This window comes from Pongo pygmaeus, chromosome 2 (genome assembly GCF_028885625.2).
Source record: "Pongo pygmaeus isolate AG05252 chromosome 2, NHGRI_mPonPyg2-v2.0_pri, whole genome shotgun sequence".
Lineage (NCBI taxonomy): Eukaryota > Metazoa > Chordata > Mammalia > Primates > Hominidae > Pongo > Pongo pygmaeus.
Window position 1 is genome coordinate 1,728,098 of NC_085930.1, and position 20,654 is coordinate 1,748,751.

General features: G+C 33.7%; 1 protein-coding gene across 3 annotated transcripts in view; it reads right to left on the bottom strand.

Moving 5' to 3' along the window:
• The window catches only part of EPHA6 (EPH receptor A6), a 959,072-nt gene that overhangs the window by 501,217 nt on the left and 437,201 nt on the right, over nucleotides 1-20,654 (bottom strand). For all 3 annotated transcript variants that reach the window (XM_054481297.2, XM_063661446.1, XM_063661447.1), the window contains exon 5: nucleotides 5,998-6,333. In XM_054481297.2, coding sequence (XP_054337272.1) covers nucleotides 5,998-6,333 — 336 coding nt within the window. The remainder of the gene's footprint in view (nucleotides 1-5,997; nucleotides 6,334-20,654) is intronic.

The following is a 20,654-nucleotide window of genomic DNA, read 5'->3' on the forward strand; positions in this document are numbered from 1 at the left end:
ATGTATGATCATGGAGAAAAACTGCTATTAAAAGATGGTTTAGTGTTGATTAAATCCTTTGTTGAAAATGCAGGTATAGCACCAGAGGATTTAGTGAACATGAAATTTAGTATATGTTAAAGAATAAATATGCCATAATACTTTCTTGTTACTTTCCAGACGTATTCCTGCTTGAATTTAAGGCTTTGACCTTTTTATATCCATTGCCTGTAATAGTCTTCTTTTATATAGTTACAAGATTTTCTCTTCAGTTGACACTGCTCAAGTGTCAAGTTATAGAGGTGTTTTTGGTTTCCTTGCATAAAACTAACCATTTATTTTCAAATCACGTAATTCTGTTTAGTTCTTTCTCATGGGACCTATCACTTTTTAACACTAAAGTATAATGTCTGTAAAAGCAGGAACACTGTTAATTGTTTTTCTCTTTATTGCTATATTCCTAGAACACAGAACAGTTCTCGCCAGAAGCTAAACAGTCAATAAACATTTTTTAATGAATTCAGCAAATGAAAAATTAACTCACACCATCTTCAATCTCTATTAATGCAGTGGGTAGAGATTTATTGTTATAGGCAATGTAAATGGAGGATATTCTTAGTCAATAACACACCATCCATGCCCTCAAGAAGCTTATATATTGGTGGAAAGGCAAATTATTAAAAAATATGATTATTGTTCAGTGAGATAGTGACACTGTAGTGTTTTACACAACTGTCTGAGAACAGTTGTTCAATTCCTACAGCTGCTGATTGGGAGCAGAGTTGCTGACCAACTCTCAGCAAACGAATTTCTAACGTCTGAGGTCCTTTTCTAGTATTCAATTACTCGAAAGATGTGTGTCACAAAAAGATACTAGACTTGGAAGTAATTTGGTGTTTCTCAGGAGTGTAAACAAATTTTACAATCACCTAGATTATAGTTTAATATTTGGCTGGACTATAATCATTATGTAATCATTACTAATCACGATTTAGTAACGATTAGCTAGTTTGACATTTCTTCCATAAATAAAACTTTCAGTGCACTTTTCAGGGGAACAAGACTTTTGTTGAAGATAGAGATATTTTATACTTCAATATATCTAGCTTTTGAATATATAATTTGCCTATGTATAAGAAATATGGAAAATACAAATAATACAGCATCTTTCTTAGTTAAAGTCAGGGTTATTGCCTGTTTTAATAAACACAATAAAACTTATCATGCCTCTGGCTTGTATTTCATGTATATTTAGTAAGCATTTAAAACTTTCACACTGTTTTTTTTTTTTTACTTTGAATAGTATTGCATAGGTTTTTAAAAGAATATTTGCTGTGAGCATTTTTGAAAACACAGTGAGGACTGTGAGAGATGTTCAAAGATAAAATACATTAAGATGCAAATATAAAGACAAATGAATGTTTACACTATCCCTAATTACTTACTCCAGCAACATGTAAAAGGTTGGCATTTGAAATAGACTGTATTTCGAAAATCCAGTGAACTGTAAACCAAATAGACATCTCAAGTTTATAAATATATAGAGACTTTTGTTGATTTAAACATATTTTCAATGTCAGTTTAATTAGTTATTCCTGCTACAGCATGTACATGAAATCTGCAATCACAGTGTGAGCCTAAGGCAGGCCTATACAGAATGGTCACTTAAGGGCAGAGATAGAGTGCTGAGTGTATTTTTTAAGATGCCAATGAATTGGACAACTTGCTTCTGACAATAATTGCTGTAAAGACCCTTTAGCAAATATCAGCAGAATTGGTTTGTAATTTACCATGTCTTTCACTTTGAACATGGTCCCTAAAGGTTTTTGCACATGTCAGGATATCTACAAACACAATTTGTTTTGGGTTGACTATCCATGATTAACGTTTTCCTTTACTGTCTAAAACCTGAATAATTACTTTTTACTGAACTACACACCTTCGTTTTCCTATCATGCACTGAAGATTAAAATCAAATGTCTTCTGCATGTTGCTTTCTTGTTTTGCTCTCTAAATGAAACACCTTTCAAGACCATTTACATAAACTACGAAAACAGAAGGTTGCAAATATAGATCTTAGGAATTGTAGAAGTCAGTTAATTAAGATTTATTGCAAAGATTCTTTATTATGAAAGTCATAGTTTTAACTTCATAATCTTATTTCTCAAACTAGACTCAGAATAATCAAGGAATGTTTCTCCTAACTACATCTAAGTGGTTCTAAGTGATTTCAAACTTTTTTTTTTTACATTTGTTTAATTATAAACAGAGCAAACAATTAAGCCAGGTTTGTTTAATGTGGTTTTCTTAGTATTTCTTAAATATGAGAAAAAATATATACATACAGTCAACTACATGAAAGAAAAAGCAAACCAATGCCAATTTATTTCATATCTATCTTCATGTTCCACAATGTGCATACATAGAGTAGGAAAAAATAATATAACTGTCTATATTTTTTGGTCTCCAATATTTTTTCCATACTCATGTAAGTATGACCTCATGAGCAATGTTATTAGTCTGACTTCTTTTCCCTATTTGTGGCCCTGGAAAAATTCCAGCATCTTCTGACAGGTGGCTGATTCTTTAACTTGTTTCAGCTATTAGCAGATACCCATTCATTTTTCCAAATTTTAGTTGAACTCTTTGGCTCCTTGCCCAAATCCTGCTGTACTTCTATGATATGCTATCTTACATATGATCAGCCTCTAATTCCTCCATTATCCAACTTTTGCTTGGTTCCTTCTACTCAGAATTATTTCCCTTATATCAGCCTCATTTTACCTAATCACTTTCTATTCATCCCTCAGAACAGAACTTAATTTAAATGTTCCTTCCTCGGTAAGATGGCCCCCCACCTTATCCTCCAGATTTGGAGAATATATACCTTCAGAGCATCCTAGGCTTCTCCTTAGCAGTACTTACTAGAGTACTAACTACATATTTATGAAATTACCTGCTTATTAACTGCCTCCCACCAGATGTTAAGGTACATGAGGGCTCACTATCATACACAAGGAATACACTAAAAATATGTTAAATAAATTGAAAGTTTATGAATAACACTTATCACTTTTGCATTTTTGTACAAAAACAATATGTAACCTACAGAGAAGGTAAATCATTTTACTCTTGTCCTCTCAGTCCAATGAAATCGTAGTGTTATCAGATAGTTTTTGCAATTGCCTCTTAAATCAGTTAAAAGAGAATTCCCAAAGATCCTCCAAGTGGAGTGATGGGAAATTATTTCCTGTATTTGAAGCAATACAAATATTTTATTTAAGGCTGGAACAAAATGGCATCAGTTGAAAGTTTGTTCTGAAATGTTCAGTTTGTATAAATTCTTTTTAAATTCAACACTACATTCTGACTCCTTTGGATATGGAAAGGATATCTGATAGATTCACAGATTGAATAGGTCATAACATTACTCTTACCTGGAGTATCTGCATTTTCACAGATGTGATTCTCTAACTTCAGAATTTCAGGCACAAGAAGAGGGGGTCTTCTTGGTATCTCTCAAAATTATGACATGGAGGTAGATGCTTATATTTAAGGCTGGTCATAATATTTTATTAGTATATACATGACAATATTTTAGTTGGTTTAGGACCTTTATGTACTTTCAGATAAAATATAAATATATTTTGATTATTTTAACATTTATATCTAAAACAAAATCAAATTAAATTAACAATAATCATTTCTTAATATTCAAAAAAGATAAATTATTGGAACAAATTGCTTAATGATATTGTCCTTCCAGAATATATAGTTTCAATATATGTATACCACCTCTTAGTTCATGTTTGATATATATCTTTTTTCCATATAACAACATACTTTTAATGAACTATCCCATTTTAAAAGTGAAAAACAACTTATATTTTATCCTTTTGATAAGCAGAGACGTGAACTAAATATACTCTTTTGTAATCCTAGAATGAAAGGCTGCTGTATGTATGAAATTATGTAAGCATATTTACATATTTATTTTACTTAAAGTGACATCTTGGTTTTGTCCAGAAATTAAATTTTTTTCCCTATAGCTAAAAATCGTTGTACTAGATTGTATTTTTTGATAAGGTTGTGGCAATAAAAACCTTCGAAATCACCTGCTAAAGCAGAGAGGAACAGAAAACCCTCATCTACTTTATATTGAAGGTATATTTGACAAGATTTTGTTGATACTAAAGGAAAGAGGAAAAGAGAAAATGAGAATTCTATTTTGAATAACCATAAAGCAAATTCTATGATGTGGAACTATGCTAAATGAAGAGGAAAATTACATAGTAAATACAAAGACTATGACTGTACAATATTATATGGCTGTGCTTTATTTATTAGAGGTATTTCCGAAGATTATCAGCAAAGTGAATTTATGTATAATATCTTGGAACACTAGGAAATTGACATTGGTCCAATCCACAGGGCTTGTGTGTGTGTGTGTGTGTGCATGACATTTGTCAGTACATGTCAATTTATCACGTATGTAGTGTCAGGTAACTATCACCACAATCAAGATATACAACTATCATCACAGTCCTCCCTCCTTTTACCATTTCATAGCCACACTGCCCTCCTCCAAATCTCTAAGCCCTGGCAACCACTAATGTGTTTTCCATATCTGTAATTATATTGTATTAGGAATATTATATGAGTGGAATCATACAGAATGCATCCTTTTGAAATACGCTTTTCACTGTGCATAGTGCCACTTTTTTCATTTTTATTGCTGAGTATTATTACAACACATTCAAATCAATGTATTTTATTTTAAATATGCTGCCATTGTGTATATTACGCGGAATTGTCTTTCTACATATTCATATGTTGAAGTCACAACCCCTAGGACCTCAGAATGAGATTGCATTTAGAAATGGGGTCTTTAAAGAGTAATTAAGGTAAAATGAGATCATATGAGTGGGTCCTAATTCAATATGACTAATGTCCTTATAAGAAGAGAAGATTAGGAGATTAGACATAAGGAGGACAGACCTTGTGAAAACAAGGGAAAAGATGGCCACCTACAAACCAAGGACACAGGCCTCAGAATGAAATCAACAAGCTGACAACTTGATTCTTCTAGCCCGCAAAGCTATGAGAAAATAAATTGTCTGTTGCTTAAGCCACACAGCCTGTCTTATTTGTTATGGCTGCCTTAGCAAACAAATGCAGTGTATAAAAATAGTTTTATCTTTATAAATTTTTCTCATATATGTGTTCCTTTACAGTACTTTCTACTATAAGGCAATAACTTGTGTGCCCATATAATTTATGAACACTTCTCAAAAGGAGTTTTTAAAAATCTCTGAAGCTTTTCCTGTTTCCTGGTCTGCAATATAATTATGTTATGAAGGAATTAAAGAGAGTATATACTTGTAAAAATCATAGGAGTGTTTGCGCCTGACCATATTATAGTAAAAATTTATGTTATAAAGAGAACATTAAGCTGAATTCATCAGATTTCTGAACAGTTTAACTACTTTTCACAAACTTCACATAGATGACGACATTTGAACACATTTCTAAATTTTTCTGCTACTTAGAGTGGAACACAATTAAGTATATTAGTTGGAATGCTTTCATAATATAGACATGAATTATAATTTAAAAAATTCTTACTATTTGCTTTATCTGACATGCAAAAAGGATGGCAGCATAAGTGGGGCAATTGAAATTCAATTCATTTAATAATATTTTATTGATTTCTGACTTCTATTGGTAAGTAATATGGACTTACTCATTAAGATATATTGTTATATGATTATATAAAATACATGAGTACATAAACAGTGGAGGGAAGCATTTCATCTTATTATTCATACTACTGAGAAGTAATATAAAAATATCTTTCTGAGTTTTAGGAAAGAACAAGAACAACAACCAGTGCATTACCTCTGCAGTGTATAACGTATATGACTGCATAGCACCTGCAGTAAACATAGGCCCATGAGGGATATTTATGCATCAAAAGAAATTATGGGTCTGTTTTGAGAGAACAGCAGTGGAACTTACCATCCTGATCCGTGGTCACTGTAATAGCTGTGAATGGCTTGGGAGAAAAACTCAACTCAGAAACTCCATTCATTGCTTCTATTTCAAAGGTGTAATTCACGTGAGACACAAAGTCAAGTACTATCACGGAATTGTTGATCAGGCCCGTATGTCTTGGGATGAAGCGGAGTCCTCCACCACAGTCCTCACACTGGCTGGTGTCTAAGCCACATTTCTTACAGATTACACTGTATGTGAGGTCTTTTCTCCCTCCTGTGTCACTTGGTGGGCTCCATTCCAAAATAAGGGCTGTTTCATTGATGTTAAAAACCACATTCCTAGGAGCTGAAGGTGGCCCTAGAGAAAAGCAATTAAAAAACAAATGTACATGTATAGGACAATGAATTTTGGTGCTAAAATGAAAACTTCATTAATAAACACTTGTTGCTCTTTTATGTTAGTTTGAACTCTTTTTCTAATGGGATCTATAATGATCACATGGTTAAAATAGCTCATTAGGTCTAGTAAAGAAGGAGTCTTGAGGAGTGAAGATCTATATCATATATTTTTGGAGTATGAATTTCAATATTTAATATAAAAATCAGGATATCTGTAAAACATATGGTAATTACACCTTTTAAACTTGACTAAAATATATAACAAAAATTATTTTAAATTATGTGATGGCTTTAATTACATCTTATTAATTATATCACCATTTTCAAAATTTGAAAAAAAAGGTAACATACATATACAAAACACACTGTCGTAAGTTTTTCAGTCTTCCTACTATAATTCATATGTAGATAAAATCCCCATTCATCACTTCTGAAAATCACTGAAAATCTGTTTCCCAAAGGTTGAGATTAAATGACCATAAATGTAGGGTGAACAGATGATTTGGAAAATGGAAAATGAAATGAAAATTGAAGGCAACAAAAAACCTTTTATTAAGTTCTTGTCAATTTGATGTGATAAAAGCATTATATGGAAGGGATAAAAAGGGGCCACTGACAAGAAATGATGGCAGGACTTTCATTTAGATTAAGTTTACTAAACACAAGTAAGTGTGTCCTTTAAACTAAGTGTGGCCCTAAAAGAGACCCACACTATTCTCCTATTTGTCATAAAGACCTTGAAAACCAAGTCAGTCCTAAGGAGGGGATGAGAATCTTCTTATTATTTTCCACAAAGATCACACTGTGTAGAGTGCTTAATAGCAGCTAATTACTCCAGCCTTTCCTTAAAATTGTGTGAATAATCCTATATACTTATCTGAGTCCTTCAAGCCTCATTTTTATAATGTTCACTGAATACATATTACCTGAATGTCTTCTAGGAGCCAGACACTGCGCTAAGTACTATATGTGAATTCGTACATATACAGAATTCATACGCTGTGAGAGGCTATACTTATGAGAGATATTTAGAAAAATAATATACTGTATAAATGACTGGTGAAACAACATTCACACCATATTTTAGACGGCTTCATTTTTAAAAAAATCTAAACCAATTCTCTGATTTCTGTTACCAAGAAAATCTGCTTAGAGAGTGGAAAGGAATGTCTCCCTAACATTCGCTCCTAGAAATAAATTCAAGTTTTGATATAGGCTCCTTCTGGATTTCAAGCTATGGCCATTCATTCATTAAATATTTTATTTAGTGTCCACTATGTGGCAGATACTCTATTAGATCTTGGGCTTACAGAGATAAGACATGGTAGACATTATTCCTTCTCTCGTTATTTACATTTTGGTGGAGTGACTAGATATATGTAAGCAGATGAATAAAATTCAAATCATAATGTTTGCAATTACAAAAATTAGAAGGACAGGTGCTGAAATAAAAGCAATCAGGGAGACCCCTGTTTTAGGTAACATTCTGAGAAAGCCTCATGGAGGTGGTGAGGAGAATATGCAGAGGGGTGGGAAAAATATTAGGAATAGAAAGTATGCCATTCTTGTTCAGAAAGATCTTGAAACAACCATGGAACTGGCAGAAAGTCACTGTGGCTAGACTGCAAAGGGAGAATGCATGAAGTAAGATTTAAGGAACAGGAAGAAGCTATATAGTGTAGGACTGCTAGGCTCATTGGAATGAGTCTGGATAGTTTTCTATGTACAACAGGAAGGGACCTCAGCTACTTACAGGTATATCACCTAGAAATGCAATGAATCATTTTTTCTAAAAGGTTGCTGGGTGCCTTGCTTTATGCCATTTCATGTTCCATAGGGTTTACAGAAATGTCTACCTTCAGAAAGGCAAACATGAAGCGGATTATACACTAGAGAACAGGGATAAATGTAGCTTTTTACCTCCAACCTAGACTTATGTCTAGGAGATAAAGATTCATTATCATTATCATAATAATGTTTTCCTACAGAATGACATATTCATATGGTTGCTCTTTTCTCTTATTTATAATGGAAAACATGAATTATTATTCACTTATATTTTCATTCTTGGAAGAATGTTATCAATTATGTTATGGGTGTCTACAGGTATATAACTGTCTGCCTGGAGATACTTAAAATAAAAAACAAAAAAAAAAAAACAAGAAGGCTGACACCCTTCTTACTCAAGAGCCCTCATACCAATTTGCATGACGATTAAATAGCTTTTTAATTGCTGTTAAATTATGCCAGCTAAACTGTGATTTCATGCAAATATTAAGCTGTAATGACATGCAGTGAATCGTTTACTAAGATTTAGAACTTGGAACAAAGAGAGACAATTAATTCTAATCCTCAGATTCAACTAAATTATGTGTCACTGGGCTTTTATGAACGTGGCCTGATTGCTTTGTTATTATTTATAAATTATACAAACATTATGTGACACATTGAAAAAATAACATGGCAGCAATAACACTTTTGGAGACATCTGTATTGAAAACTCTCAGGTATTTCCTTATGTTGATTTTGTTTCTTTAAAAGAAACAAGTAATTCACATAGAAAGAAAGCAATCTCCAGTCTTCACCCTCCAGTCTAACTTCATAAGAAAAAGGCAATTATTCTGATTTGAAACTAGCTGCTTTTCAAGTCCATCATATAATAAACTACCTAAAAACTACAACTTAATTTATATTAGTTATGCTACAATTTGATTTTCCACTAGCTTTTTTTTAACTAGAAAACACTTTTCTTTTGCTTCAATTTGAATTTCTACTTTATAATTTTAAAGAATAAAGGAACAGTGCTCTACCAGTAAAACTTATGAGATACTTATGGCAAGGCTGACTCTCCCTTACCAGAAAAACATCTGTCCCGGTAGGTCCCAATCTTCCTCTCAGAGTAGCAGAGGCCAGGTGTGCTATGATTTTTGTTTTGTTTTATTTTATTTAAGTTTTTAATGTAAATTGTTTTTAAACATAACTGTGTTTCTCAAAATATGTCCTATGCAATACTTCTAGTCCCATGAAATATCACACAAAAATCAGTTTGTTGCTCAAATAAGACTCTTTTGGTGGACTGATGCGGAAACAAAATTAACACTATTTGCTTCACTTTGTTGAATCCAACATTTCCCAAAAATTTGTTCATAGAATCTTGTTTTCCAAGGATCATCTAGAGGAATACTAGCATTCTGCAGAACATGCTTAAATAAAGGCTGACACAGAAGAACAAGCTGAAGGGCCATATTTCAGTTGTCGCATCAATCAGTACAGGTTTATGTTTCATGTTTATAATCATAAAAATATGTTAAACCTATAAACAAATAGGGGGATTTTTCATATGGGCTGAAAAGTGACTGTTCACCAATTAAGTCAATAATTAATTATAGTTTGCAGAGGTACTTTTTAAAATCTTAAGAATAATAAAAATTTCACTGAAATATCTGAAGATACCAAGTCATGAAAGACAATTGCCTATTAAGCTATATTTAATCAGTTCTTAAGTTACTACCTTTGTTAATTTAATGACTGCCAAGAATGTAGTAGTTTGGTTTATTAACAAAAACAAATTTATTCATATTTCTGAGTTTACAAATGAGAGAAAAATAGTTCTATGCTAATCTGGGTTAAAGACAAGATTAAAAGAACACACTGAACCATTTAAAGGTGCTTAGGTAAATGGTTTTACCTATCAGTGAGACTGCAGAATTAACTACAGAAAAATAAGTACATAGGTAGAGATGAAAAAGCATATCCCCAGACATTGATATTGTACTGAAAATATAAGTTGTCAGCTCTCTCTATATATATATACAAAATTTTAAACTCTAAAAGTCATTTCATCCTTTGTATCTTCACTGTTCATTTTATCTTTAATCTACATCTATATTATACTGTTAATCTCATCTCCGTCCTATATAATCTTTAAAAAATGTATTTAATAGGAGCATCTGTAAATAAATTTCGTATTCTCTTTCTCTAAATCACTTCTTTATCTGTAGGTTTTGTTTATTAAATATTTTCTATTTGGAAATGAACGGCAATCACAAAACTGGAGCTCCAATCTTAGCACAGGAAGGAACCATATCAGTATATTCAGATGAAGAAACGAGGTTCAGAAAAGGACAATGATTACATTAAGGTTATGCAGTCCATTAGCGGTAGAATGACACCCAGTATTTATCTGTTTAGATTATTAAAAACTCTATTATATCATATTCAGCCTATAGATAGAAAATCTGACAAATAAATATGAAAATGTACAGTTGACCCTTGAACAACATGGATTTTGAACTGCATGGGTCTACTTATATTGTGGAATCTTTTTCAATAAAAGTTAAACCAAGTGTGCCTGCTTCTCCTGCCTCCCCTTTCACCTCCTCCACTTTTTCTGCCTCTGCCACCCTTGAGACAGAAAGAACAAGCCGTTCTTTCTCTCCTCCTCCTCAGCTTACTCAACCTGAAGACAATGAGGGCGAAGACCTTCATCATGATCCACTTTCACTTAATAAATAGTGAATACATTTTATCTTCCTTTATGATTTTCTTAGTAACATTTTCTTTTCTCTTGCTTACTTTATTGTAATAATACAATATATAATATGTAACATATAAAATGTATTAATCAACTGTTTATATTCTCATTACACCTTCTGTTCAACAGTAGGCTATTAGTAGTTAAGCTTGGGGTGAGCCAAAATCTAGATGCAGGTTTGCAACAGCAAGTGGGGAGTGGATTGGTGCCCCTAACCCCTACATTGTTCAAGGGTCCACTGTATTCATATACAGTTTTTTTGTTTTCAAAGTATTGTCAAATACACATTTTCAAAACATACAAATTAATAACTGATTATTGCCTTCCTATAAGAGACTCCCTTAAATAATGCTATTAGAGGGTTTAAATAATTTTATATACAGAAGAGCAACTGAAACTTAAGTTTTCGAAGTAAATATTACTCAAAATTCAGGGGTATGCACACTTCAAATCTTTTGCATTCCATATAGCAAAACGGATTGCTTCTGATTGATTATCTTTGATATGCTTGCACTTACTTTCAGTAATTAAATTGATGTCTAAAACAAAACTTGTTATGCATTAATGTTTTCATAGTCCCATCAATCAGGACTTAGATAACTTTTAGAAGTTATTTTATTTTTAAAATTAATAGTTAAAGAAAACAAGCAAACAAAAAATCTCATAGACCAAATACCATTCATTTCCAGAATAAAACCTAAACTTCTCAGCTTTGTCTACAAGTGTCTTCATACCAGGCCCCCATCCATTCTTTAGCCTCTTGCTCCCTTTTGCCTTTGTACATACTGTTCCTGAATTGCCTTTACCGCCTTTTGCTCTCTGAAAAATTCCTACTCACCCTTCATATTCTGATTTAGTTTTTATCTCCTTTGTGACAACTCCTTGCTATCGTCTGTCAGAACTGATCACTTTTATACCTGGCAAGCATGTATTGAAAAAAATATAGCTAACTGTAAGGGGTGTACTTAATATTTCACATAATTTGTTTCACTCAATCATCACAATAACCCTGTAAAATGGTTATTAATATCCCCATTTTATAGAAGAGATGATTGACACTTAGCAAATAATGCACATATTACACTGAAGTAATTTTTTTCTTAGGCACAAGTCTGCTAATGTAGCTTGAACTAAAGGTAACGTGTTTTAACTAAAGAAATGAATGCAATGCATGGTTTTGTGCAATTCTCTAAGAATTATATTTCACATAGTACAAATTTTGACAAGTATTGTAAACCAGATAATTCAAGGTTATAATTTTTATAAGAGCCCAGTGCTACTAAGAACAGATCTATATTACATGGAAATTATTTGAAGTAGAAGGGAATGTTTATATCATGAGCACTGAGATTAACTAATAAAGACCCATAAGAGAATAAGGTGCCACTATCTCTTTACCCATTAGTAGAGAATAAAAATTTCTCAAAATACAGTTCTCCAGACACTTGAAAACCTGAAAAGTAAGCATTTGCATCTTCAAGTTTCTATGCCATAGCGCATGTACATAATTTTAGCTTCAGAAATTTCCAAAATGGTAGCTATCAACTATCCTTATCAATGCAGGAAGAAAACCTCAATATTAGTCCATAGAATAACTAATTGTAATAATTACAGAAATGTATTATAGATATGCAGATCAATAGTAAAAGTAAACATAATCATATGAATGAGAAAAAGAGCACTTAAATATAAATAAAATAATGAGGACCTGGCCTTAGATTTTTTGAGATAAACATTATCCAGTTTCCCTAATACCATGGAAAAAATCATGCTCACTGACATATGGCCTTTTTCATGTTTGAGTAAATTACTTTTAGACAAGCATCCATTAGAAATGGAAAGAGAAATATGAAGAGTCCGAGCACTGTCATAATTTCAGAGGGAAAAGCAAAACAATGAATGAATAAATTCAAGCAAATTAATAAACTTTCCTCAAAATGCATAACATTGTAGCAATAATTATGGATGTTCTGTTTCAAATTATGGATGATTTCTTGATAATGATCTGTTTTGTACAAACAGATGATATTGAGTGGGACAATTCTTTCTGAGATACAACTGCAGAGGTCAGGAATAAAGTCATACTGGCAACAAGTGGTAACTCGATTCTCCAACATCGGCAAAATGGCCACTTAATAATTCCTCTTATAGAGGAAACTCTCCCAGATTATTTGATAAAAGAACCTCTGCTGAAATATAAATTAAAGTATATGTGTTTAGGCAACTCCATCAAACTCAAGTGATATCTATCAGTAATCTATAATTGGGGAAACGAGGATTCATTACATATAAGTGTCTATTCAGTAGTGTAAGGGTCATTTTAATTTTAAAAATACAGCATTGCAATATACGAAGTGAATATTTAAGTTATTTTTATGATAAGTCAAGTCTAAAATAGAACAGCATGCTTGAGGTAAAAAAAAAAAAAAACAAAAAAACAATTAGCGTTGCAATTTCTCCCTTTCTAGGCTCTGCAAAATTGTGAATGCTGCATTGTCTGTACAATGAGTCACCTAAACAATCAGCTGTACTTTTGAATTTCAGTTGTGAGTTGGAAAAGCAAGTGGGCCAAAATGGTTTTCTTCATGCAAAACTTACATTTAAGAAAAAGAGAAAAAAAGTAAAGAGATGGCAGGGGAAGAAGAGATAACAAGCAGAACAGGGATACTTGGATTGTGAGCATCCTGAGCATACCCAGGAGCGGCGATGTGGCTAGAGCAGCTGAAAAGAGGAAAGAATACTTTTCCATCTACATCTCAACCACTATTTGCTCTACGCAGAGTAAGAGTGAGAGAATAATAATTTTCTCAAGTGGCCAATTATTCCAGCACTAAAGAAACCATGCTTTACACTGTTAGCCTTAGAGCAAATGTAAATTCAAGTTTTATGCTTTCTTCCCAATCATTGTCACTGTATATCAAACACAAAGACTTGATATTTGCCTGTGTATTAAGAATGAAGTTGTAGCAAAATGTTTTCACTCATAGGTATTTGTTTGATTGCATATTTAGATAAAACAATACAAAACAAAATCCTAAGGGTATGCATTAGAATTACCCATGTGTATGACTTACATTTTATGTTTGAACTTTTCTAAGTAGGTAACATAAATGTTTGTTAAATGCGTTAATCTTCCAGCACCTGTTTAATAGTTTTAAAAGACAATTTCTCTATTGATTTAAATACATGAAAAACATCAAAGTAAAAGTGCTAAGACCATGGGATTTTGTTTTTTCTAACATCTCACTCACCCACCTATTAGACTCTTACTTCATTCCTCTCCATCTTCTACTTTGTGTTTTCTGCTTGACAAGTACTTTTAAAATAACTCTCATTTGCCTACTTTGTTTCTCCAACCTCAGTGACTATTTTTCCCTTTTGGCCTGGAAAAGCCTTGGACAGTTATTTTGATAACAGACTTCTTGGCAGATAGCAGGATCTCCTGTACTCCAAACTGCTCCCAGAGGCAGCCCTAATTGACCAAGACCTAATAGTGTGGAGTGTCCTCCACAGCTCATTCTTTAAAGTACAGAGCATACATTTAATGAGTCACCTGAGAAAGAAAGTTAAGAGGATACGAAATAGATTAAAATATTAGATAAAACATTCAGCTTTCTTTTTAAATTTCTTATTCCTAATTTTTAAAACATATTTTTCAGTTAATGCAAAAGAAACAAAATGAATTTTTATAAAGAAAACAACAACGACAACAATAAAAAGAAAAACAAGGAAACCCAAACCTGCAGGTATGTAACTTGTGTAACTGGAATAACTGGATTAAGATCCAGACTGTTTGAGAAATCCTGGTAAAGTTAAAGTTGGTTAGGGAGAGACAGACCAAGCCTGGGCCTTGGATGTCCTTAGATTGACTTATAATTTTGGCAAAGAAGGGTTGTAGATGTGAAAGGCTATAAGCAGCAGTGGGGATATGATCAAAGTTTTTCATTGTTATTGTTGTTCTTTTAGAAATAATACTTTCTAATAATTTGGAAGATATTTAGGAAGGATGGAAGACTAAAGGAAGGAGAGTTGCTAGGAGATTGTTAAATTAGCCCAAAGGAAAGTTGAGAGTCTTAACTAAAAGAATAAGGCCAGGAATTTACAAGAAGGAATGGATAGAAGAAATGCTAAAAAGTAGAACCGAAAGGCTATTTCGAGGTCAGGGGTAGGGGTTATGACTTCAGCTTCATGGCTTAGATGGGTGGATTGATGATGATTCATCAGGACACAGACACAAAAGCTAGGCTTGATAAGCAGTCTGAGAGAGAAAGCAATAATACTGGCTACCTCAGGTTGAGCTTGAAATTATTAGTTATTCATTCATCAGGTTCTTAGTGTCTACTATATGCCAGGTACCTTGTAGTCTCTTGTGGACAGAATGACAATAAATGAGGAAGCAAGTATATAAATAAACCAAGTATTTTCAAAGATGATATAATCTATAAAAAAGAAAGCACAATGACATAAAAAGGAGTAACTGCGAATAATTTTATTTTGAGGGGGCAGTCAGGAAATGCCTGCCCTAAAAGCTGATATTTGATTCTGAATAGCAAAAATAAAACCTAAGGAAGGAGCATTTCAAGTGGAGGAAACTGCTGGCACTGAGAATGAAAACAAGTTCAGCATCTTTGAAGTCCAGGAGTTTGGTAATCAAGGGGAGTATGCTATAATATAAGGTCAGAGATGCGGGCAGGTTTCCATAGGACATACAGGTTGTCAGATCCCACAATCAGTTGTCTAGAAGACTTTGCACCTCAGGAGAGAAGACTGAGATATGGATAAAAATATGGGCATCATCTATCTACAGGTGACATTTGAAATTATGGGAGATAAGGAGAACATATGAAAAGATAAAAGGGCAATAAAAAGAACATGGGAAAATTTAATATTTAACAGGTGAGCAAAAGAAGAAGAATCATCAATGGTGATAAACAAAATGATCAGAAAATTAGGAGGGTGAAACGGAGATTGCAATGTCTTAGATTAAAAGGGAACAGGAAACTGCAAGAAAAACAGAATGATCAACAGGGTAAGTGTCATGAATAACAGGACAAAAAATGTTTCTAATACAAAATGTCAATGAAGATCATTGGTGAATTTACTAGAAGTAGTAGTTTACTAGAAGTAGTAGAAACAAAATCTTCTTGCAGTAGAGTGAATGGGAACATCTAAATGCAATAGAGTAAAAAGCAAATTAAAAGTGAAAAGTAGACATAGCCAATGACGATGATTTTTCCAAGGTATTTGTTTTAGTGAAGAGAAAAATTGGACTGGGCACAGTTTTTTTGATAATATAAATTTGAATATATACTATAAGTTCTAAGGAAGGAGTTAGCAGAAACAAAAATTCAGTAGAGGAGATAAACAAAAACAGCCAGGCCCAACAGAAAATTGAAAGATCAGATCATCCCCCAACAATTGGAAGGATTAGCTTTGAATGTGAGACATAATTTTCTTTAGACTGTAGCCATTTGAGACACCCAATAATCTTTATGTGAATAAATTGGGATTATAAAATAAAAAGACACCATCTCTACAAACCCAAAGAAATATGTAAAACTCTTAATGGTAAAATCTCATGCTGGGTTGTACTAGAAAAATTTTAGGTTTGTTGCTGTTGTTTTGAGAAAATCACTAAGGAACCGGGCTTCTTAGCATCCTTAAAATCTTATCATTTATATGATTACCTCCTATACCTATCTATGAAATTTTCACCTACTAGGCCATTTACTGGCCAAATATTTTGTTTACTCATTTCCACAATTTTAGTTCTTCATTTTATTAATCATACATTCAAAATGGTTTCATCACACACTTGAAATTTTTAGTTACTTTTCTCTCTACTCCTGAAACCAAAAAATGCTTCCTTTTAAATCCCTGGAAGGTTCTCTGAAAGCACCGTTTTAAATGCTAAGATTGACCAAGACACCAGATAGTGATGGGAATGACTGATGATCTAAATTCCAACCCTATCTAAATACACCATAAGAATAAAGGAAATAAATAATGGCAAATTCATAGAAATACAATATCTAGCAGGGAGAGAATGTATATCTATTAAAATATTGCTACTCTTTGTGGTTAATGAAAAACAGGAAAGAGTGACTGCTTGTTTGATTCCTGGCCCCAAAAGTTCTATATCTTGCTGGACTTACCATGAACCTCTTAAGTGTAATTGTTCAACAACCTCTTAACTTGTCATTTTTCTGATCTTCTTCCCCAACAATCTCATCTTTTAAGTTTTAGAAGACATAATATTTTGAAGTTTATGGTACTTGCTTTTTTTTTTGCATATATTGTAATAACTGCTAGGGTCACTCCATACTAATCAAAGTATGATTCAGACTACTTCACTGATATTGCTGGAGTAGGCAGCTAGGCAGACATGAACAGGGTAGGAGAGGGCCCTCCACCCCAGGAATGTCAGGCAATGACCAGGTGATGGTCAGGTGGCTGTTAAACTATCTCTCTAAAATAATAATTGGTGGCAGCTGGTGCCAGGGAACAGCAGGCTCCCAACAGATAGAAAACACCTGAAGCTGGTGATCAGCCGCTTACCAATAAGATCTCAGGAACTGGACGCGTGGGCTCAAGCAGGTGCCTAAGAGGTAAAATTGCAGAGTTTGACCGGTATATGACCTTCCCCTAGGAACACTCAGAAAAAATGACTCCAGTGAACATGTGCACAACTTCAGTAAACACACTGTGCACACGGCCCCTCCCGAGTGCCGGCAGGTCACTGTGCGTGAAGACAGCCGGCCCCAAAGGAAGAATCAGGAGACAGGAAACAGAAACCCCGGAACCATGCCAATGTATATAACCTCAAGTAAAGGGCCAAATGAGGCAGCTGGATCTGTCAAGGTGCCTGCTTAGCCCTCTTCCAAGTGTACTTTCTTTTGTTCCTGTTTTAAAACATTTTAATAAACTTTCACTCCTGTTCTAAAACTTGCCTTGGTCTCATACTGACTTATGCCCCTCGGCCAAATTCTTTCCTATGAGGAGGCGGGAATCAAGTCGCTGCAGGCCTGTTAGATTTGCCACTGCTAACAATATCTGATGATAGGCTTAGAGGTGCAGGACTTAATATATTTTGTGAAAAGGTCTTAGGCATTCAGTATATTATTATTATTGTTTTTAGTTTGCAGGAATACAAATGATGGAAGCTGTGAACCTGACAAAATAGCATCAACATAAAATTTCTAATAGTTTGAATTTTAACTTACCAGACACTCTTTCAAAATGAATTGTAAGAGAACAGCTTTCTTTTTAATTTAACAAGCATTTATGTAGCACCCATTATGTGCAAGGTACTGTTTTTAGCACTTTTCAAATATTAACTCATTTAAATCATTGTGACAACAGTATGAGGTATGTATTGTTATCAATACAGATGGTACCACTGGAGTTAAGAGAAGTTAAATAATTTGCCCAACCTTACATATCTAATAAATGCTTTTGGGGTTCAGAAAATCACACCCTAAAATATGGTCCTTTGGCATATGGAGTTCTTTGAATTAGAGGAAACTGCAAGGCCTCAGAAATAAACCTCAAAACCAAAATCTCTCTCTGACCTTTCCCGTCAACCTCTCTGATCTTTCATTCCCATGGCACAAATGGGGGATTTCTCTGAAGCTTCTTTATTCGTTTAAGGGAACTTCATCCAGAAGGAATGCATTGTCTTAAAAGCCCTTCCCTAGGAATCTTGTCAAACAACCAGCAAAAATTAACCACTGGAAAAAAGAAACGACTATAAGTCACCCCCAAGCCCAGAAAGACATTTCATCTATTCTTCTGAGGGCAGCTCCTAGGGATTACCTGAGATACTTTATCTGCATAATAACACTATTTTTCTTCATACTAAATTTCCACCCTTCATCTTCTTCACCACCTCCCTCAGACCTCAGAGGAATTTTCTCCCAGGCCATTGTTCCTTGGGTGCAATCATTTCTCCTAAAAATCACTTACTATCCCTCCAATTGTCTACATGCCCCATTTTCTTTCCCCTACAAAGAGGGTATATAAACCTCACCATCTGGACCTTCTACAAGTCTCATGTTTTATATGCCCCCCCACCATGCTTATGCACATTAATTTCTACACATTTTTCTCCTATTAATCTGGCTATTGTCAGTTCATATCAGTAAACATTCGGAGAGGGTGAAAGAGTAGCTTTCCCTTTGCCCCTACATCACCAAGATTCGCTCTGAGAAAATCTGGCTTTAAAAGACAGTGAACTCAGCACTAAGCTGAGTCTTTGCCAAACAAAGTAAGTAAGCTCTTAAAGAAGTAGCAGAGAGAAGCCTTGAGAAGAAAGCTTCCTGGGTCTGGACTAGGAAAACTTGACTAAAGCTCTATATTTCACTTTTCTTTGGGGGTTCTCTCTTTGGATCACTGATAACAATGTAGGAGATCAAATTATGCCCTCCAAAATATGACTGGAGGAGACCAGAATATGTCACCCTAAAATATGGCTACAGGAGACCGGAATACGTCACTCAAAAATATGCACCTTTGGCGTAAGGATTAGTTTGAGTCATTTTATTTGAGAAACTGCAGACACAGTAGCAGCTCTGAAAACAAAGTAGAAATCACCCTTTTCTATGGAAAATTTATATCTACAAAGGAAATCTCCATTTGTAAGTGTATCTCTCTGTCTTCTCAGGAAGAGAAGGATCACTAAGTCACTAGAAACACTTATCCATGAAGAAGGCACTGACTTAAATCAACATAACAAATCCTATCCTGGTTTACTGTGATTTCACCTCCCCATTAGTGCTCCGCTACCCAAAACTCTTCTTTCTTTGCTGCAGCTGAAGATGGTATTTAAACCTAAACTCAAAGCTACCTCATTGAGATTTACTCATTCCCTAGGTATGTCCAATGTATACACGAGGTACATGTTAGTAAATTACTGTTTGCTTTTCTCTTGCTAATCTCTTTTGTTACTGGAGTCTGTTTCAACTAAGAACAACGAAGCATAGAAGGAAAATTATTTTTCCTGTCCTATAGCAACAATGGCATGCTGTTCCCTGTCTAAAATTCTGCCCAGCCATGACAGAATTAAACCTTTCTTTGCTTCTACTTTGTATAAACTAGGTAGGCTAGCATTTCTGAAATATAATTTATAATATTAAGCATTAAAAAAGGAAATTAGAAATGATAGCAAATTCAAGTGACATAAAATAAGTGGAAAAATACACATATCTGATTCAAAAATGACTGACAAGCTTATCACATTCATAGACCTTGTTGTAGCCCATATTTATTTTTCTTTGACTAGTTTGTCATGCTGAATAACTCTAACTAAGCCTTCTCAATTATTGACTATACTACTTTACTAAAGGGTATAGTCAATGGGAACTTATTTCCTCAATTTACCAATTTTCTATTTATAGCCTCCTAAGAAAATAAAAAGATATTTTCCTCTAACACTTAGAAAGCTCCATTCAGTTTCCTACATAGGTTTTGAGGGATACATGCCTGACAGGACCGTAACTATTTGAAATATCACAAACTACCTAAGCTGTAGTATGTTGTCCATAATATATATAATACTATTCAGTAACCATGCAAGAAATATTGCATGTATAGTAATAGGAAGATTTGTCTGCTAAAAACTCTTTTCCATAAGTGAGAAATTATATTCAGAAGTTTTATTTTGCTATTTATAAATTTAAAATATGTTCACAGGAAAAAAAAATACCCAAGTAGTAATTTTCTAGGCTGTAATTTTCTGAAGAAAGCAG